At 50.1% G+C, this 22,493-nt stretch overlaps 1 protein-coding gene across 3 annotated transcripts in view; it reads right to left on the bottom strand.

The window, feature by feature from the left end:
* JADE2 (jade family PHD finger 2) overlaps positions 1–22,493 on the bottom strand; it is a 77,933-nt gene that overhangs the window by 43,618 nt on the left and 11,822 nt on the right. For all 3 annotated transcript variants that reach the window (XM_085073549.1, XM_085073548.1, XM_085073547.1), the window contains one exon: positions 13,662–13,819. In XM_085073549.1, the coding sequence (XP_084929675.1) occupies positions 13,662–13,819 (158 nt within the window). The remainder of the gene's footprint in view (positions 1–13,661; positions 13,820–22,493) is intronic.

Genomic DNA, 22,493 nt, shown 5'->3' with positions numbered 1-22,493 from the left:
TCTGACACGATACTGCCCAGAGCTGTGTGTGGGACATGGCATCTGCCTGAGCCCGGGCACGTCCACTCCCACCTGGGCATGCAGCCTCCACCTCCTTTTTGCAGGTACCTCGTGGAGAAGGATTTTTTACTGAACCTGATGCTCAGAGACAGGAGATAAATGACCCTCCCCTCGAGTCATGCACCCACCTGCCCAACGCTCCCAACCCCCCAAAACCTGGATGTGTTTTCAGACTCTCAGGTCCTGGTTTTGCACAGTCCCTGGCAATGCAGAGATCACAGGGAGCTCAGGGGGGTCACTGATGATAACAGCACCACCAGCACTCAATGCTCAGCTCTTTCTGACACTGTAATTAAATGCAGTTTGCTTTGGTTTAATGGGAACTGGCACTTACAGAGCGACGTTTTGCTTCTCACCACGTCACTGACGATGAAGATCAAGGTAGTGAAGATACAAACACCTAACAAGCTCTGTGTGCTTGCCAGCACTCTGTTAAAAGGTTTGAAACGTGCCAATGCAGTGATGGCAGGTGCCTCCCCCTGTCTGGGAACACAGGGATCAGGGAGGGATGATCAGGTGCTGCAGCACTCAGCAGCCACTTTCCATGACTTAGTACTAGTCCTACAAGGCATAAGTACTAATATGAAAAGATTTCCTTAAGAGGACCACTGAACTTTACTTTTGAAGTTTCCTCCTCATAACTTCATGCTGATCCGGCAGCATGGGCTGGGATCCCCTGGAGTTAATTCAGGTTTGGGGATGCTGGGTCGTGTTCGTGCCATATTCTCACCATTTCAAGTATCAGCAAACGAAGAAGGTCAGAAATGAAGAAACTGAAATAGCAGCTAACTTATTTTTTATACAGTGAGCAGCTTGTATAACCCTATGAAGACCTGCTGGAAGCCTGGTCCAGATCAACCCCCTGACTCATCTGCAGCACTCAGTTAAACACAAGGGTTTTATGGCTTGCAAACAATTCAGCAAACCCTAAGAGAAGCTTTGCCTGCTCCCATGAGCATTCCTCCCACCCTGAGGGGAGCTGGAGGCTGCCAGATGCTGAGGCTCACATGGGGCATCCCATGGGGCATCCCAAGCCTCTGGGAAGACCAAGCAGGATACATTGCCCAGAGGTGCACAGACTCCCACTGATGCCTGGATTTGCCTTAGTGGATAAAAACACATTCCTAAAAAGCAGCACTCCTTCCTGACACATGCTGACACACCTGCAAAGGGCTTCTTGGTGCTGAGATATAAAGATCAGTGACTGCAGTGACAGTGCCTTGGGCTAGGAGAAACACTGGAAGGAAGAGACCCTACAATTTAATACAAGGGAGCAATGCTTTGGGGAAGCCCATGCCCTGCCTCACAGCAATACAGAAAACAGACCAAGCTGGGCACCCTTCCTCATCTCCAGTAGCTTCAAGAAACTGGAGCCCAAAAACCTGCAAGCTTTGGGCTGTCCAAGACACTCTGCAGTGGAGACATAGCAAGAAGAAGGGAACAAAGCACAGGGGCTGCCCTCACCAGTGTCTATCCATCTCCTGTTGGGCTCCAAGAGCTGGGGATTTCATCAAGGCTCCACTTTTGTGCAGGGACAAGCCTTAATCCCTTTGGAAACCATGTTCCCAAATAGCTGCTCAGTGGACAAAGAAATACCCAGGCTGGGTGACGAGGAGTCTGCACCCATGCCAGCAGCCCACCCAAATTCCCTGCACCAGTGAGGCAAAGCCTCCACCAAGAGCCAAACCATTTGCAGAAGCTCGATTACACTGGAGGAGCATTTACTCCTTTATTTACCCAGCCAGCCAGAGACACAGCATTTTTAAAAAATCCTGTATCAATCAAGGGCTCATTTAAACGAAGGGCTGAAAATTCGGATCAGCCTGAAAAGCACAACAAACCTGAGGCCATTAGTCTGAAAGTGGGTCTCAAGGGCACTCGAGGAAAAGGAGTAAGTGGACCCCAACACTCTTGAGGATCACATCTATCCCTGGAGAAGATTACACAGTAATAAAATATACTCAGCAAATTCCCATGGTTAATCATCTCTGTAAACTGAATGCTTCGCTTGGCTGAAGGGAGAAGGCATCTTTTCTATATGCTCCCTTTTAATATACCAGATAGAAATAATTAATCCTGCATAGAGTTTCTCATCTAAAAATACTTAATTTTATTACAACGAAGGCTTTAGTCAGTCATCTTTTCTTTACCTCCATCCCAGTCTAAATTAGTCTTGTCCAATGTCCATAAATAAATCAGCTTAGGAAAGTCAGTGGAAAGATAGCTCTGCCAGCAACCTTCAGTGGATGCTGAGACTGTTCCTACCGCCAGCTCCACTCATGGGGGAATTCTCCTGCAGCACACAACAGCTTTAAAAGGGCAATTTAAAGGGATGATTTTCACTTTCTGTTTATTAAAATAGTATCTAGCAGGCCATTTGGACCAGATGCCCCATCTTCTTATGAACTCAAGCTAGGAGATTTTATAGATGCTATTGCCTCTCTACAGCAGAGCAGAAATTTAAGATGTAAGAAAAAGAGCCTGGGGGTATAAGGGCAAAGGATGGGGTTGGAGATAGTGGTGGATGGTCACAATAATGAGCCACAACCCACACACAAGGGTTTGTGACCTTCAGTGTACCCACACCCAGATTTACTGACCATGTTAACACCTACTTATTGCATTTTTATGGCTTCTAGTAAAGTCTATAAAACCAGGAGCCAAAAACTATAGTCCCAAAACCGAGTTCAAAGAAGAAAGGTTCTTCAGCCAAGAAGATATTAAATGGTTAGGTTTTAAATTAACTGGCCTGATGTTCAGACCTGCATGCAAGCTGGCTGGACTGGCTGGATGAGCCTAAAAGCATCTGCAGAATCCAGGTGTCGGTGCTAACAGGTACCTGTGCACTTCACCCCTCTCCTCCCTGACTGAAGATACTCCAGGGAACAACTGGAGCACCCTGGTCACCAGCACAGGGTGCTTGAGGGCTCAGGGCTCTGTGGGCACCTTGCTGTCACTTTTGGACCCCACAGGGGGGACCATGGGTACCCACAGCATGTGCCAACATATCCTCCAGTGGATGGAGCAGAGAAAGGGCTGGAGGTGGCTGCTCTCAGGGAGGAGAGAGGTGGAATCTCAACAGGTCGCTGTCACCAAATCCTTTTATTTTAAAACAAACAAGAACCTGAGCAGAATTAGATGGCACTGCTGGGACCACTTTGTGCAGAAAATAAAGGATTTGCAGTATTTCCCTATTGGCTGCTGGAGCCAAAAGCCCCTCAAGATTTGGCAACAGCCTCTGAAAATCCATGAAAATTCATCATACATACATCAACAGAGCAGCCACGGAAAGGGGAGCCTGTGGGTCCAGGAAGGGGAACTTGAGGTGGCTGACAGCCTGCTCTGCCACCCACTCTGCACCATTTGTAGGCTATCCTCATGGCAGGGGCTGTAACAAGCACATTCCTAGCGAAAAAAGTTGATGGAGGGAACTTAACATAAGTCCTTCCCGTGTACATCCGTGCCTGAGCAAGCAGCCTGGTGCCACCGTGCAATGTGTCCTCACTGATGTTGGTGGGCACAGCGGGTGGCTGTGCTGGCACTGCCCTTTGCTATAACCTAAACCTTTCTTTAAGTGCTTGTCCCAAAAACCTACACAGGCAGTCAAACGTGTGGTTTAGCCACGAAGCTCCACTCGGCTTTTGCTGCTGTTCAGGGAGAACAAAGCAGCTGAATTTGGCCCCAGGAGGATTCACCAAGCTCTGGTGACAGGAGCAGCCATGCCCAAATGCCCCCTCTGACTGCACAGACATCGGTGGCCGATGCTGAGTCCTGTGAAGGTCCCTTTGTGCTACCCAAGTGACACTGAGGACGCTCAGGAAGGGGTTAATGCTGCTTGCAGCAGCGTCCTGCCCTCCGGGTACCAGCAGCCAGTGAGTGCAGCTCCAGGTGACGTAATGCCTGGGTGGCTGTGCAGGCTGCCTCCCCATCCATCCCTCCTGCGCTGGAGATGCGTCAGGGACCACAGGATGCGTCAGGGACCCCAGCGTGTCTCAGGGACCCTGCTGTCCTCTGCCAGGCAGGGACCAGCCCAGGACAGCGTGGTGCAGCTACACCCACTGCTCCTGTAGCTGCCGCCGCTGTCTTTCCCAGCTGAATTCCGACACTCGGCGCTATCCAGTGAATGTTAGAAATTGTCATTATCAGCTTTTAAAGCATCCCCAGCCATCGGGAGCGTCTGATCCGTGACCAGCACAGCACAGCCCTGCAGGGCACAGCCTCGGCACCCACAGCTGCTGCCACAGCTCAGCTGGGAAACTCCTCTTGGCTCCAGGACCATCCAAGGGCTCTCTCTTTGGGCTTGGAAATCGCCCTGTGACAATCCCATTTCTGTGCAGAATCTTAAGGATGGGGTAGGGTGACCCCTCCCGAGCTGCTGGCAGTTTAGGATTTACATAGGCAGGTTCTGGAAGTTTTACAGAAATGCAGCTGAAGCTCCCAATTACAATTAACAGGTGCAGTAAGAAAAATGTTCTGTTGTTCCCTCCCCATCTGAAATCTCCTCCAGTAATAGTCTGTAACCATAGTGGGTCCTTCCAGGCCTCTGGAATAGCACAATTCTCTAAGGAGAGAGTGATTCACTCTTCTTTGATGTGATAAAAAGAGGAAAACAAGTGAACAGGAAGCACTAAACAGCCATCTTGTGAAACCCAGACAGCTTTTCCAATTCCATTTCTGAGCTGTTTATCACCACATAAAAAGCCTGATACCCAGCAGACTAGAGAAAGACCGGTGTTGATGTCCTTGTCTTTCCCACGTTTATATTCCAGCCTAAATCTCACTGAGCCTTAGCTCAACAAATGAATTATTTAAGTTGCAACTCTGATTCAGTGCCCAGAGAACAATTTTGATGTAAATGGGACTAGGGACCTGGTACAGAGGCATTCAGGTGCAGAGCAGAGTCTGCTCTCCCAAGGCGGAGGAGAGCACCATGGCACAGCTGGGTTCATCTCCACAACTTCTGTGAGAGGAAAACCACGGCTGCAGGGACACAGCAACGGCTGGGCAGTGGTTTGCTGGTGGGCTGGTTGGAACAACAAAACACAGATGTTTTTCTGGTTGACTAGACAAAAGCAGTGTCTGGGCTGAGAGCAAAATACACACATAATTTCTGATGCTGTGCAAGGATCTTCTCCATATTCCTTTCCCCCTTTTCTCCATTCAGCTCCAACAGCAGTGTTGAAGGCAGCAGGAGGGGACTTGCCCTGTGCTGCTCTTCTGGCTCTGAAACCCAGCGAAACCCAGCAGTCTCCACTTCCAGGGCAGCTACAGAAAACGCTCACACAGCACCTTCTCCCTGTGGGCAAGCAGGGCAGAGCCAGCCCCAGCACCCACAGGTGCTGCTCTCCTCCTTCTCCCAGAGCATCACTGACCTACCTGGTGGCCCTTCATAGACCCATGTCACACAGCAACCTTCTCCAAACCCAGCCTGCAGGCTGCCAACATTCTACTCGTTGCCATTTAAGCAATATATATCGTGGAATTTCTACTAGGGAAGCCATGGACACTTGAGCAGTGTATTCTGAGTATAAAAAGACAAAAAAAAAAAGTTGCTTCTTTATGTAACTTAAGCCAAGCTACTAACATTTAAGCATCTGGAATTAATTATCCCAGCCAGATAATGTTTCCACAATTACTTCAGTAATGCAAACAGCTCCACTTGCCTTTGTATCCACCTACTAACGGAGACCAGTAACAGAAGACATGAGCAACGGTGGAGCTCTGCACCTGCCACGGTCTGAGCATGAGCCATGGCAGATCAGGAACTGGACAAATCCCCCTGACACTGTTACTCACAGAGCTGAGCACGGGAAAGCTCAAAACAGACACAAGGGCACAAAGATGGCAATTCCCATCCAGCAGCACGATGTCATTGCACAAGTCTCCTTAAGGAAACCCAGCCCAGTAAAAGCAAAGCTTTGAGGAATTTGAAAAGGCAGCATCCAGACTCTTTTAATGTGTTTTGGATCACTGAACTAACACTGAACCCTGACACACAGGAGAATGGTTTAGACGCTGAGTCAGTGGAAGGAGTGCACAGCCCATCCCAGAAAACCAGGAGGGATCCATCTGCCTCTTCCACCATCCATGTGCAGCTAAGCTGGCTTGGGTGCACTTCAAGAAACCCCAGAATGGTTTGACTTTGAAGGGACCTTTTAAAGGTCACCTAATACAAGCCCCATGAGCATGAGCAGGGACACCTTCAACCAGACCAGATTTTCCAGATCTTCTTCAAGTGCACTGAGAAAACCCACCTACCAGCTCTCCTCTACTTCCCTAAGGTCCTGGGAACACAGTGAAGCTCACTTTCCAGCAATACTTCATCTAAATTCAACAGGATTATCCACAGCAGCACCATGAACAGAGCAGCTATTCCTGCTGCTGGGCTATCCCGCTCCTCCCATCACTCTGGAGAGCACTTAAAAGTAATAGTTCCTTGCATTGTTCAAAGGGGACCCAAGGTGCACTAAATCACTAAGAGGCGATTTCATTAGTGCTGCGGTTGCAAGCCCAGCAATCAGAGCTGCTGGGGTTTGCTGGCTACACACTAAATCCGTGGTTCTGGATGGGGAGCAGAGGCAATGGAGTGAGATGTGGAGGCTCCCAAGGCTGTACCAAACCAGAGTTGGTCCCAAGAGCTGTAAACCTTGTTAGAGAGCAGCAGGAAATCAAGCTCACTCGTTCTATACATTTGCTGCTGAAGTACACTTGACTTTCTGTGTGCTCAATCCAGTATAAACCACAGGCATCCACTGGGAGGATTAGCAAACATTCAAAATAAAAGTCCAAGTGGCTCAGAATGAGGTAAGAACAGGCTGGATTAACACATTTCCCATAGCAAACTAATAAAGGTGAGGACTTGCTGAAAGCCCACACAAGAACTTGTCAAGCAGAGAGTAAACCAGAAATGATGACAAGTAACAGGCAGAGTAAATCACACTTACTCCTTTGCAAAGCACTTGCAGGCACTGGGCACGAGCCAACAACCTTCTGCGGCACCAGTACCACCTTCTACAGCACCAGTACCACCTTCTACAGCACCAGTACCACCTTCTGCAGCACCAGTACCACCTTCTACAGCACCAGTACCACCTTCTGCAGCACCAGTACCACCTTCTACAGCACCAGTATCACCTTCTGCAGCACCAGTACCACCTTCTGCATGGCCCAGGCCCCCTGAGCCACTGCTGCCCTGGGTGTGATTCATCCCATCCTAAAACAGGTATCTGAAACACCAGCAGGACAAACCACCCTGTGCACAGCCCATCCCTCCCCACTGCCTGCAGGGACAAGAGTTGCTTGGGCAGATCTGACTGATCTCCCTTTCCCAGTGGCAGAGCTGCAGAGGGCACTCGCTGATGTTACTAACTGGGGTTATTTTGCTGTCCTGGATAAGTGCCTCTGGCTAGCCCATCCTGACCACGGCCACTTGTCACTGTGGGGTCCCCAGGAATGGGCAGGCAGGGAGCTTTCATCTCCCTACACACATCTCAGGGCTTGTGATCAAAACACCTAGGTCTAGGGCAGTTGGGATTTTCATTTCTTTTGATCAGAGCACAGTCTCTGAGGCAAGTGTACAGGTCTTTCTGGAGCATACCAGAACCCAGGCATATTTAAGGGCAGGCAGCCACAGAACGGGGATAACCAACCCAAGAAATAGCCCTTTGTAAAATCGCCAGCATGCCATCTGCAAGCTCTAAACTCACACATTTTTCATGATGAGCTGGAGGGAAGGAAAAAAAAAAAAAGGGAAAAAAAAAAAAAGGATTATGTTAAAAAAAAAAAGCTCTGCTCCAAAAGCTACTCAAACTGCTGCAGAATCCTGCCTGCCCCTTCTGCAGCAAAGCCCAAGGGAAGCTGCTGATGAGTCAACAGCCAGCCTGCGTTGCCGACCGAGGAAAGGAAGTCCAATCTCACCACTTGAGAACAAAGTGTGCTGGTTCATCGAGTACATGCTGAGAACGCAGCCCTCCCCGGGCTGGGAGCTGCAAGGATACAGCCTGGCTGCCGGCCAGCGCTCCCGAGGGACAGGGAGAGGTGACGTCCAGGCATAGCTGGGACATCTGCATCATGCCACCCTGCTGCCAGGCCAGCCTGGCCACAGCTCCTGGGGCTACCATGCTCCACACTGCTGCAGTGACTGCTACTGGAGGGATTTTCTCCCTTTGCTGGAATGGCTTCCTCACAGCGCTGGGTGTTCTGGATGCAGCACCGAGCCCTGCAGGGATGACCTGAGGTGTCTGCTCACTGCAAGATGGGGCAGGGATGTGTCCCAGTCCCACAGCACTCCTGGTGCTGCACCAGCTCATTCTTTGCCCCACCTCAGTACACTCATCTCCAGCACTGCTTCCCACGAGCAGACCTGCTCCGCATGCCTCGTCTTCCACTGACACTGGTATGGCAAAACCATGACCTGCCAGCAACTACACACTCTTGGAAAGAGCTGCTGGAGCTCCTGGAGATGTGGGGACAACTCCTCATGGGAGTCCAGTAAAGAACTACACAGCTCAAAGGAGATGAACACTGACCAGGCAGCCCAACACCATCACGATCCAGCTGGACATGTTCCCACGAGCACAGCGAGGAGCTGCTTGACCCATGCATGTGGCCATTAGAGAAGGGCAGAGGGGACAGAGGGGGAAGGACAGGACAGGGACACAGCCACCGTGCCGACGTGGCAGACGGCGTTTGCGCTGGTGCCACCACCATCACCGAGCTGGTACTCGCCGAGGTTGTGCCTTCCTGTTGCCACAGCACTTTCTGTTTTCTGTTAAAACAGGGCCACAGCAACGATGCAAGTATAGATCTGCAATGCCAAGAATATCTGGGAAGCCTGCCAGCAAGAAGCAGCCTTCCTGCTCGTCCTCCCGCTGTGTGCAAATTCACAGGAAACAGAATCTACAGCACATACTAATGTGGCTTAATGCGAGATCCAAGAGCCACCTCGAGATCCTGCTTGCATCCCTGTCAGCCTGGGGAAGGAGCCACATGCCAAGAACATTAAATCATTAAATAAAGGAGGAAATAAAACCTGCACAGGTGCATAAAATCCCACATAGGTGCTGCTGCTTTATGAAGTGATGCTCTGCTGTGCAAGCTCAACACCCTGCCAGCATTGGCACCAGTGGGAAGGGACAAGCCCAGGTCAGGTCCTGGCACATCCACTGTCCAAAAATGGCTTCACAGCCTTCTACAAGCACCCACAGTAAACCAGCAAAGCCCACATCCTTTGGGATTTATTATGGTGTGACTCTGGGAATACAAAGCTCATCTGAAACATCTCCAGGAGTGGCACCCAAAGCCCTGATGCTCCCAAACTGCTAACTCTTACCCTTACTTCGTCTTGTTTAATCCTTAAACTCAAGCTGTGCTGCAATGAGCTAACTTTGCATCCAACACCCACCTGCACCCCACACCAGACTGGGACCTTGTACCTGGCTCTACTCATGGTGGAAATCTCTGTGTCTCCATTTACACAACTGTAAAATACCTGCAGAGCTCACACAGGGGCTGTAAGGCTCAGCTCTGGTTCAGGAAAGCCAGTCCAGATCCTCTGGCTATGGGCTCTAGCAGAGGTGGAATGTACTGTGCCACTGGGATGTAGTGCCACCACCACCCATCGCAGGTGGGTGAGCAGGAGACACATGGGCAGGGGATGCCAGCCTGCCTGCTGGGAGGGAAAGTAGCCCTGACTACTCATTCCTCTGTTCCCATCCACCTGGAAGTGGCTTTTATCATCACACAGGAGCCCTGCAAGCTTCAGGCAATTCTCAGGCATCTCACCATACAAAATAAAACCTCTCTGAGTAGCCATGAGCCAGAAATGATCATGGAGAGGAAACAGCTGATCTCCTGTGCTGCCTCTGATGACCCTGGAATCCAGGTGGCTAAAAGCAGCATCCTCCCAGGACACCAAGCCAAGATATGCTGCACCTCTTCCCCCACTTGCTTTCCTCACAACTGCACTGCGATTTGTGCTAACCTAGAAAGGACCCTAGAGTTTAAGGTGGCTCTTAGTGAAGGCATTTTGAGACAGCTGCTTTCTGAGGAAAGCATTCCTTAAAATACAGCTCTTGCCTTCTGCCTCACCCCCAGCTTTTGACATTTCAGAGCTCCAGTAAAACAAAATGTTTTAAAAATCTAATTTTCAGCTTTGGAGGCACAAAACCTAGAGGCAGGGCGCGGACAGGGAGCACCGGTTTCCAAGCAGCCGGGCGGGAGATGAAAAGAGCAGCAGCAGCTGCGTGCATGGCACCTTCAGAGGACGAGATCCATCTCTGGAGAGGGAAGCGACTCCTGCACACTCCATGGCACAATCTGCTGATGGCTCAGCCCAGGAAACAACCCCTGGGCAGCAGCACGAGGGGCTTGGGTATTATTTTGCAGGCAGTGCTTGTCTGCTCGCCAACTCCCGGGGCTCTAGTGGCTTCTCCCCAGCCCCCCCCACCTCCCTCTAGGAATTTCACATGGAAGTGGCTGTCAGAAGTGACAACATCAGGAGTGGATTAGCACAGGCATCCCTCCCTAAGGGCAGGATGCTCTGTTACACCTCTGAGATGGGGGAAAGCAGAGCGCTGACAGCAAGGAAGAGCATCAGCTGCTGGGCTCCACATTTCCAGTCTACAAAAAACATCAATGCTGGGATTTTTTTTCAGCAGATTAAAGGAATTTGGATTGTCCATATCCGACACAGAGAGGATGTTCACTTTAGATGAAATTCTTTGTTAGAATAGGGAAAAAGGGAAGTTTGGAAGCAAAGGAGGAAAGCAATGCAGAAGCCATGGGGCAGCAGCCACATGGTGGGGGCAAAAGGATAAGAAAGGTACCTGCTCCTGGGCTGGAGACTGTGGTGAATTACAGCAATTAAACAAGGGAGGTAAATGGAGTTGTAAGGCCTTTTAAGGCTGCTCTCCTAAGGCAGATGAAATAGAGTCATCTTTTGTGAAAAAACACTTGACATTTCTCCAGAACAGGGCAAGATGCAAGAGGGAGTTGTCTAACCCTGGAGATAGCAAAATGACTGCAGTCTGCACTGTGCCTGGCAGTCCAACACTGCCCTTTCCACCTCCAATGCTGCCCTTTCCACCTCCAATGCTGCCCTCTCCACCTCCCATTCTCACATCAGCAGCCCAAGGGGAAAAACCTTGAGGACAGGGATGCTTTGGGAGAGAGAGCTGCTCAGCAGAAGCACAACCATCTCTGCTATGCCTTCTGGTGTGCATGTGGAAAGATGCTGTCCTGATTAAAAAAAAAATCTGGCAGTGTCACTGCCTGTCCCCCTGGGACGTGCATCATAGCTACAAACCAGGTGCAACCATTAACACTGCTGTAAAATGAGCTCTTCATTCCACTCCCATCACACTGGGGAACGCAAAATATCCCAAGCAGGCATCTATCAGAGGACAAAGCCCTTCAGGCCATGCTTGCTGTCCTGCCAGCAAAGAGAGATGGTTCAGGTAGTTGAGACACAGTGCAAGATATACAGAGCAACAAGAGGAGAAACAAGAGGAAACTGAAGCTGTGGGCAAGCAGCACAACCTCCAAGTAGCCCAGGAGCAGCCTGGGATGAGCAGGGCATGGCACAAATTAGAGGGTCTGCAGAAATCCGTGAGGGACTAGATGGGAGTGACAGAGCCAGCAATGAGTATCTTTAAGAGGTCATAGAGAATGGGTTAGAATTCAGAATTACAGAATGGTATGGGTTGAAAAGGACCTTAAAGGTCATCTCATTCCAACTCCCTGCCATAAGCAGGAACACCTTCCACTATCCCAGGTTGCTCCAAGTCCCATCCAGCCTGGCTTTGGACAATTCCAGGAATGGGGCAGCCACAGCTTCTCTGGGCAACCTGTGCCAGGGCCTCAGCACTCTCACAGGGAAGAACTTCTCACACCCAAGATGGGTGGGCAGCACCAGGATGTCCCCTCCAAAAACCAAGGGCACATCACTGTGGTGACAGGGGCGCCAGAGCAGGACAGAGTGGGATGGGGACCTGGGAGGGAATTACCCACGCCAGGCATCACTCTGGGAATATCCAGGTATGGGAACATGCAGCACCAGCAGAGCTGCTCCAGGACCCCCACATCCAAGGGCTTGGAGACAAGCAGAGGGGCACATTTGCAGCCTGTCCCACACCTCAGAAGCCCCTGGCTGTGAGGTCTAGGATGCCAAACCCCACTGCTGGGAAGCAGCACTGCTGGCTCCACATGGGCACTGCCAGCCTAGGCAGTGCCAAGCTACCACTTTTTGGCTGGAAATAGCCCGGCCCGAGTCCTCAGCTGGGAAGCAGAGCACTGGCGAGGCCAGACTGCGGTTAGCTATCAAAGACAACTAAAAAAAGATATTTCACACACAGGCTTTTTTTTTTCTCCTTCTCTTTTTTTTTTTTTGTTTTCTTTTTTTTGGTTACTTTTTTTTTTCCCAAGGATTAAATCAACTCAACAGCCCCCTTTACAACTTCCCTTTTGATGTGTTCAGACTCATTAAAGTTTCATTTCTTTCTCTGTTTTCCCCGGGGGAGGAAGGGGAGCGTACACAAAAGTTTATTTCAGAAGCGGGGTCGGCAGCTGCAGCGGCAGCTGCTGTTGCTGTGGGACAAGCGGAGCCTCCACCGGCCTCTGCTCCATGCCCAAATCCCTCGGCAAAACACATCCCCCTGCAGCCACCCTGCTGCCATGAGCAGCGCCAGCATCACCCTGGCACGATGCTTCAGCAGCCTTTCTGCAGGAGGCACGCTGGGGTCACACATCACAGAGGGAACACACCAGAGACGTAAAGCTCCTGCAAACCCCGTAGGGAGTTTGGGGTCTGACCCTGCAAGTTTTCAGATCCGATCCCTGCAAGTTCTGGGGTTCCTTCCCAGCCTGTCTGGTTCTCCCCACTGCCAGCATGAGCCTTTCCCCCACAGCTTTGGCCACTGCCCTGGGATAATCCCCCGCACACGTCAAGGGAGTAGCAGCTCCCCCATGTTTCCTTCTTGCCTGAGCAGCTGTTTAAGTGTCTATTTTAAAACTCAGTTCCCTATTTTAAAATAGCTAATGAGCCCCCGATCTCCGCTGACAGACGCTGTCTCTGCAAGGTCTGGGAGATGATTCTCTGTTTGCTGAGCTCCTTTTCCCAAGCCCTGAATCTCAGCATGCCCAGCACGTTTCCAATCCGCACAAACATGGTAAAGAGGGAAGTTTTTAATTTAAGGGCCAACTCCTGCTCCCCTACCGTGAAATACCAGAGTACAGCCACGTGCTCCTAGACAGAGATGCATCAAGCAGCCAGGCAGAGGTTGGCATTCTGCGTGGTTTTCTCTTGCTATTTTTTTATCCTCCCTTCGATTTCATCAGATCTTTTTTAAAATTTCCTTTCCGAGAGCAAACAAGGAGCTGGCCCAGCTGGCCACTGCCCAAAAAAAGCCACACACATGAGAGGGACTTTTCAGGGTGCAGTGGGAGGTCCCTGTGCATCCCTGTGCAAGCACAGGATCCTAAGCATCACCTTTATGTGCTCTCCAAGGTGTTGTGCATCCACCAAGGCAGAGGGGACCCCACAGAGGACCAGGCAGAGGGGACCCCGTGGACAGAAGCAGATGGAAGGGACCCAGCTCACTTACCTGACCACAGGCTCAGGGATGGCCTCGGCACTTGCTGGCACCTGGACACCCTTCTCCCACTCCTGCCTCCAAGGATCAGCCAGAACATAGTACTCGTCAGGGCTCAGCTGGAAGGAGTCAGGGATCTTCATGGCTGTGATCAGGTCCGTGCGGAAAACCTGCACCAGAAAAAACCCATCCTGAGTGCAGGGGTCTGGCAGAGGCTGTCCCGGGGAGGGACAGCACAGCAGGTGTCTGCATCACGAGTGGTGTGGCTTCAGGGTGTCACTTCAGGTCCCTGTGGGGTGAGGTTTGGGCAGGAGGACACAGCAACAGGCAGGGACTCCCCTCCAGCCAGGCAGTGCCAAGAGCCAAAGCCCTGCAGCTGCAACCCCTCCAAGGTCCCCCATACTGGGCAGTCAGGAAATCCAGCCACAGGGACGAGGGCTTGGATAAGATGCAGACCAAAAATTAGTATTAAACTGAAGAAAAAGGCTGCTTTATCTTAGGGGATTAATGGTTTCAGCAAAGCCACACAGATCTACCCCAAATGCCAATGGATGTACAGCAACTGGGCTTCTCCACATTCAATCTTCCTGGGAAAAATTATGCTCTTACATGAATGAAGCTGTGGGAAACACAGAGCCACCTCGCTGCCCCAAGCATCTTCATGTCCTCATCACATCACCTCATGACCCTGAGGACCTTTGTGTTCCTTCATGTCACCTCACTGCCCCAAGCACCTTCATGTCCCCATCACACCACCTCCTCATCCCAAACAAGGACAGACAAAAGCTGGAAGTAGCAAATATCCATCTAAAAGGGGATCTAGGTGCTGCTTACACATCCACAACACACAGAGATTTTTCCTGACTCAACAAACCCCTTGTGAGATGAACAGTGGTCCCCTCCTCAAGGAAAATCTTCCAGTCCCTCAGTCAGTGAGTGAATGGGCTCATTCTCCATCTCACTCCTGGCCCTGCAGCATCTTCTCCCAATATACAAGGATGAAAAACTCATTCTAAAAATATCCCTCACGGTAAATAAGGTTTTCCTTCCAGAGGGCTGCCTGACAGCAATGACTCGAGCAATCCTGCCTCTTGCAGCACAAAAATAAATTGTAAATGAAAATGGATGATTTCTCCTCTCTACCATCTGCTATTAGCTGGAATAATAACTGCCAGTGCCAGCAATCCTGCCTGGACACCATCTCGCTCCATCCCTGCTACTTCTGCATTCCTTCCACAAGACTGGGATGGATGAGGTGTTTTCTTCAGATATTGTTTCATCTTTTCACAGTCTATTCTCCAAATGAGAATTGCTTTGTCAGAATCACAAGAAATAATGCAATACAGTTTTACATTTTTTGATACAAAGATAACACACTTCGGAGAGTATTTGGGAACCCAAATAGGCAGAGATGAAGGAAACTAGACATTAACTAAGACCATTGAGACCAGTATTTAGGTCAGTTTGTTTAATCCTCAGAGCCTCAGCTGCTAACCCAATTAGAGTTAAATACAATATATAAACAACCTTTGCTATGCTGGGACCTCTGAATTTTACTGGTACTTTCCTCCTGATGCAGCTGCTTGGAGACATTTTTGACTCTTGATATCTATGTAAACCTGATTTGAGTTGGTCAGACACAGTCTTGGCATGTCCTTCAACAAACATAATTAAAAGCCTATATATTACAGTCAGCTCAGTTTGGGAAAAATCAGGGTCCTTTAAGTCTCTGTGTGCTACAAACACATGGTTACAGACACCACAGTAACCTTTTAACACATTGCCAGTGTGAGAAATTTTAAAGTAGTATGATGGCAAGCATTAACCAAACATGAGAAGGGATATGTGAGATATCATAGTCCTTCCAGCAATGTGGGTCTGTGTATCCAAACAAGCATAGGAATCCCACTGCAGTGTGCTTTCTAAAATACAGGGTAGAAATACACCCAGTTCTTGACAGCCCCACACTGACAGGTCACAGCCTGGGTCAACAACATCTCTGTAACCCACTTTCAGTGCCCTGCTCCAGTGGGGATAACGTGAACCTCAGTAATCCCTCCCTCCTCAGAGCTCTCAGCTTTGGTGGATGAGGTGCTCCCCCGTGCCCCCTGGACCACACAGTGCTGAGCCACCATGGGGGTCAGAGCCACCCCTCTGCTGCAGCCATCAGCACCACAGTCACTGAACCACAGCATCGTTAAGGGTGGAAAAGCCCTACAGGATCATCAAATCCAACTGTCAACCCAGCACTAAACCATGTCCCCAAGAGCCACATCCACATGTCCTTTAATTCCCTCCAGGGATGGTGATTCCACCAGTGCCCTAGGCAGCCTGTGCCAGTGCTTAACCACCCTTTCAGTGAAAAAAATTCTTATATTCGATCTAAACTTCCCCTGGCTACAGTACAATACTGTTACAGCAAATACTGTTTTGGAGACACATGCCCTTGGGATTTGCGGGAAAAGCCAAGTAGGAATGGTTTCCAAAGGTGCAGGGCACCCAACAGCTTTTCTAAACGACCTGCTGCCTCCTGAGGACACCTCCCTTGATGCTGTGGGGTGCAGGAGCATTGCATCCCTCTTTCATGCAGTCAAATACACCCAATTTCCCCAGGAAGCTGCTCAGGGCAGTACTGGCAGTGCAGGGCAGGATGGCAGCATGCTCCTACTCCCACCTCAGTGCACAGATCTGGCAGCCAGCTCCAGAGCAGTGGAGAACATGGGACTGCCCTTTCCAGGACAATGAACCATTGGGAGGGTCCAGCTACATCATTCCCCTGCCCTGAGGTCTCCCCAGGCACCCACAGCAGCTGTGTCCTTTCCAGAGCCTTAACCCAAGCAAGGATCCCCATTTTCTTCTGCTAGGTCAGCACCAGGTGACAGCAGTGAGGTGACAGGCCCTGTCCCTTTGGGGTAACCCCAGGGCTGGGCACCCATGGCACAATGTCAAAATCCTGGCCCATCACCCTCCTCCTACTCATCAAGAGGAAGACATAGAAGCCTGCACTGCAACGGGACCATCCCTTGGTGTAATTTCTCCCCTTGGCACGGTGCAGATCCCAGGCTTGGGTTTTCCTACATTAAGTCTTCTCCAAATTCATCCCTTCTGGCTTTTCAGCTCGCATCAGCATAGGAGCTTAGTTTTAATTTTAAGCCAAATAAGCATGATTGTATCTATTTCCCTGAAGATAAGGCGCATTGCAGGCTGGATTTGCAATCTCACTACTTCATTTATTTAGTCCTTCTTGGAAAACAGATAAGCTCACCCATCCGACAGCAGCACGCGCACCCGCACTTTATCACAGCGACGCCTCTGTCTTTTCATGAAGAACTGGATATGCTCAAATTATTAACTATCAAAGCAGAACACTTTAGAAATGATAGAACAGCACAGAAATTGTAAAGGAAAGCAGATCAGTTGTCTGGAAATCTCCCAACAGCTAATACGCTCAAATTGTAATCTAAATGTCTTTTTGTTTTGAATTGTCTGGGATTAGGGTTGGGAAAAGACTCAATTATTCTACTCAAACTCTTCTGAATTATTTATGAAAACCAAATAAAGGATAAATTGGGCACTGATGAACCAAGGACCTGGCGATGAAGAGAAAGTTGGGTACCAGAAAACAAGCAATTTTCCCTCAATAGGAGTGTTTACTGTTTCTCCCCGGCCGTGGGAGCTGACAAATTGTCTGCTGTCCTGCGCCCGCTCCCCCCTCCAGCACCACAGCCCTGGCCAGGCTTCATCCTTCCCTTCCAGCCCAGAGTGGCATCTGGGTTATTGTCTATCGATCTGCCAGCAATGGGAAAGACCAAACCAAGACGTTCCTTTATTACCTCTGCTTGCTCAGGAACCTCATGGAAGTTTAGTGATGCTCAGAGATGCATCATACCAGTGCCCAGGGGCAGCCTCTCCCTGTGCTACTGTCAGCTTTAAAGATGGGGGAAAAAACAATGAAATTTCAAAATCCCAAGATATTTTTGCCTTCCTATTTCCAAAAGAAGTGGATATGTAGTCCAGGTGTCTGTGTGGTTGTGCAGCCCCAGACCCTAGGCAAAGAAAGGCATGTGGAGAAAACCTTCTTATAGAAAGAAAACCTCCCTTGTATCTTACAGGCCAGGCAAGCCTGGAATACCCATCTCTACTACTTTCCCATCCTTTCAGCCCACCAGTTTGTGGTGTTGGACTGACTGCCTCACCAGTAGAGCCAGTCCTGTCAGTCCAGTAACATGAAAGGTCACTGAGACACCATAGTCATGGTGTTCCCCAACAACACATCAGTATTTTTGTTATTTCTGTGATTTGTTATTGTGAAACAAAAGCTGTATTGATTTTACTTCTCAAAAGTAAAATAAACCCTCAGCTAATTAAATGTAACACATCGTCTGATTTTCACATCCTAATGCTTTGCTTGGATCCAGTCTGGCATTGAAAGGATGCTCCTGTGGGTATGGTAGAAACCTGCAAGGTAGGGGTTGGATTTGGCTCCTCCTCAAGCCCTGGTGCCTTGTGCATCAGCTGCTCCACCTTGGTGAGGATCTACTGCTTCTCCCACTGGACACAGTCCTGCAGCCTGTCCCTGTGCCATGGGACAGCTGTGAGGCACCTCTGGGAGTTTTCCATGGACCAGCATCAATTTGTCCAATACCTGGACAACCTCAGAGAAAAACACCTACCCCTGGGAGATGCCAAGGCACACATGAAAGATGATGGACATGAGACAGCAGGAACAGTGCTCCTACCCCTCAGGTAAGGACTCCCAGGCCATGCCACTTTCCAGTATTCTACTCCTCCTCTCTCCTGTCACCATCCAGCCCCTCTGAGAGCCTCTCCAGCACCTTTCCATGCAATTCTCACATCGATTTCCAGCCTCTGCGATTCACTCACAAACCCCTCTTAATGAAGTGGCCGGCAATCTCCCCGCCATTCAGCTCCCACTCCATGTGCTCTGTCAAGGACTTGACTTTTCCAGGGACTGTACTGTAGGTCTGAGCCTGCCAATTATCCCCTTTGCCCCAAATAACCCACCCGAAAACACCGAACTCAGATCCTGTGGTAACATCTTTCCACTCGTACGAAACCAGCCCTGGGTGAGAGCCAAAGAGCCGGATCTGTTTTGGGCTTTAAATCGAAATGAAAAGAAACACTCGTCTAGCGCTGGGTTTAATTAGCTCTTAAAGCAGCAGCCAGCCCAGGGACTGCTGTGCCGGATCCGGCGCAGCCGAGAGCACCCAGCGAGGCGGCACGGCCTCGGCACCCCCGGCACGGGCACTCGGCTCCAGGCGCCTGCTGCAAACCAGCCCGGCAGAAAACCAGCTCCAGAGGGAGCAGGCAGCCCAGCCCAGCACAGATGGGCTCCAGCAGGCAGGGTCCCTGCACACCAGGCTTCCTGAGCTGCCGGGAATTCTGTTACACATCTTCGCCTGCATCTGCACCCAGCTGACTTTGCAGCTTTTTCTGCTCTTGGGGCAGAGCAATAAGCTCCATCCCTCCTCCCAGTCCCAGGATAGGATGCCATTTTTTTAATATGCAATAACATCTCTATCCCTAAAAAGTTTTAGCAAAAAGAGCTCTTTCCAGAGCGCTCCACACTGCAAAGCAGCGGTACAAAATGTAACAGAAGAGAAGCCCAAAATGAAGTGCATGCAGAAATCACAGTGCTCACTAGGGTGAGGGCAGGCAGGAGAGGTGAGAAGGGATGGCCACAGCCTGCATCTGAGATCTCACATTTGAATCCACTCCCTGCATCACCCAAGAGATCTGAAATCCTTCCCTGATGTCCTTCACACCCACAGCAGACACGTGGGATCTCCGAGTGATGCCCTTGGCACCCACAGCACCATGTGGGATCCTACAGTGATGATCCCTCCCCAGCAAGCACAGGCAGTGCTGCTCCGAGCATCGCTGCCAAGCAGGGGCAGCAGCAGGTCACTGCAGGCAGGGTGTGGGAGTGCTTCTGACACTGAGATAACAGGTTTTCTTCAGGTTTTGGCTCAACACTCTTTCTTCCCTCCCTGAACGCAGTCCTGGCAGCTGTGTCCTGCATATCCCCCAGCCATAACCACCTTCCACTATCCACACTGGGACCAGGGAAGACTCCAGATGCCTCTTTTGCAGGGCTCCTTCCTCACTTCCAGCCAGCTCTGTGAGCCCTTCACTCTTTCAAGCATAAAATTGTTTGTTATAGCTCATGAGTCACAAGGATTTTTAGAGAAAGAGAAAACAACGGGAACAATAGGAGCCCTGGGAATAGTTTTTGGTTGTACAAACTGTCTTCATATCAGCTTGAGAAGGCACCTCTGTGGGTGCAGCCCTGGCTGCCCCACCCCACTCCCCTCTGGACCTCCCAGTCCTACATCCCCGCCATTACATCACATTTTCCCAGCCCTTTCAGAAATGAGAGGGGCATTGATACTTGGTAGCAAGGATCTGAAACATGGCAATGCCAGGAGTGTGTGTGCAACTAGTGATAATATCTGCCTGTGGGGGGAAGGAATCCTGAACTCTCTTGTCTATTTGGGAGCCAGCCTCCTTATCTCTTCATCTAGTCTTGTTTCCTCTCGAAATGCTGCATGTTAAAGATTCAATGAACAACAGAACTCAAAATAGGAACAAGAAGCATTTTTGTCTGGCACATCTCAGCATTCAGAAGACAATGGTTTTAATCTGTTATCCCCACGCTGGCATGGGAAAACTGACAAAGCCAAACTGGAGTCAAACCTTTCAACAGAGATGGATTTTCTCCCCATCCAGCCCCATAAAAGCATGTCCAGTCTTGCTTGGCCACATCCATTAAAGCTCTTCTCCAAGCATGGAAGAGTCCAGGAACTAAATTCACACTGCACTGGATCATTATATACCTAATGCAGGAGGAAAAAAACCATGATCCAATGCAGTAAGAATTAATTTTTAGAAGGGAAACGATGAGAATGCTTGTTAAAAGAGTTAAATCCTTGTAAAGTGATATAAAAAGGCGCCTTTCAAAACACGGAAGTAATATCTAAACAAGGCAAGCAGAAAATAATGTAAATTGTATAAATTTGTGGTTTCCCCTTCATCCTGAGCCCTGCTTCCAGCTGCACTCCCCTCGCCTCCCGAAGGTCCGGCGAGAGGGAGAAGGGCAATGAGGATGTCCGGTGGGATGAGCAGCACCTGCACAGCAGAGCTGGGACTGCACAGGGCCCTTCAGCTGAGAAAGGACAGCTGGAGGGCTGGCAGGCAGGTGTTCTGCACAAAAAAAGCACGCTTTTGTCCCTCCAAAATCTATTCCAGCAGTGCAGGTGAGCGCTTTGGATCTCAAATAGCTCTGGAGCTAATGACTAACACAGCAGCTACGGCAGTGACTCAGAGGCAGCATCCGAGGGAGTCCCCAGGCTGCTGCTGGCTGGGAGCTGGCAGATAGAACCAGCGACTATCATTACACACTTGCCTTGTTCTTAGATTCTCTCCTTAGACACTGACAACTGTTCCCTGTCAGGAAGAGGAGAGAGGCTTGATGACTGCAGTCAAACCAGCGAGGCTCATGCTCACATCCCCAGCAGCCCTACAGCTGGGGGCAGGATCGCACTAATGTGCCACTAACAGAAGCAGAAATCCATCCTTCGGGCATGTCTTATTCCCTGCTGCAGATTCGGATCTGTGGCAGGGAGAACCTGAGTGAGCATTCCCTCCTTCCAGCCCCCAGGGTGGGGAGCATGACCAGCCCCTCCTCGCAGGGACCCAGGGAGATGGGTACCAGCCACCACGCTCCGTTTGCGGACAAGTTAACAGGCAAACGAGCACTAATGAGATTAATTTAAATCACCAGATTGGTACTGCTATCACTGCAGATGCAGGAAGCTGCTGGCAGCTGCCCACGTCCATCCTCTGCCTTCAGGCAAAGCAGAGCAGCAGAGCCATGCCCAGGGCACCACCAGCATCAGGTTTTAGCCCTGGCAAGGGGCAGGGGAGGACGAGTGTCACCTCTGCGAGGGAGAGAGCCAAGACAGAGGCCTGGTGCCTGAGACAGTCAGGAAAGAGCCCGGGCAGAGCCCCGTGACAGGCACAGATAAATATAATCACCCTCCCTGGCAATGGCCCCTTCGCGGATGTTTACAAACAGCTCAGTACTTTTCCATGTTAAGAAGCTTGTTTTCCCAGATGCCTTGTATTGGGTGGTTTTTAATGTGTATAGTTAATCCCTTCTCACAGAGTCTTTCATAATAAACATCACCCCTTGACCTGACTAATAACTATGTAACACTGATGCTTTTGATTTTTTTATCTCCTTCCCAGGTCATCAGGGGAAAATGCATGTTTCTGTGGGTCGGCAGCTCCCAGAGAAATGGAGGACCCGATGTGGAGAAGGGCAGGACAGGCTGGTGGGTCCACAAGCACATTCCCCCAGCCCATCCTCAGGCATGGCCATCCTCAGGACATGCCTGCACCCACTGCAGCTCCTGATAAAGCTACAAGCCATGTGTAAACCTGGAGTTCAAATTACTGTTTGAAAATATGTGTCCAGACCCAAAACGGCTGGGGTTTCAATATCTGCTAATACATTCATCCTGCTCTCCCTATTACCCTCCTGTGGTTTCCATCCTCAGCAGGATGGAGAACAGAAAAGGCATTTCAGTATTTCATGTGAAGTAGTTTGACAGTGGTGTGGTTTATGCTTTACATTTCTCAGTACATGCTCCAACAGGACATGATGGCTGTACCATTCTATGCCTGAAATCCCCCAGCGCTCCTGGAATGATGTGCCAAACCCTGCAGCGTTTCACAGAGGACAGAGAGTGGATCCCACATATAGACCAGACGGGTTCATGGGTGCTCACAGGAAGAGCAGAAGCTGGGTCACTCATGGAA

This window comes from Lichenostomus cassidix, chromosome 13, assembly GCF_008360975.1.
Source record: "Lichenostomus cassidix isolate B80296 chromosome 13, HeHo_3.0, whole genome shotgun sequence".
NCBI classification, from domain to species: domain Eukaryota; kingdom Metazoa; phylum Chordata; class Aves; order Passeriformes; family Meliphagidae; genus Lichenostomus; species Lichenostomus cassidix.
This window is presented reverse-complemented; position numbering and strand designations above follow the sequence as displayed.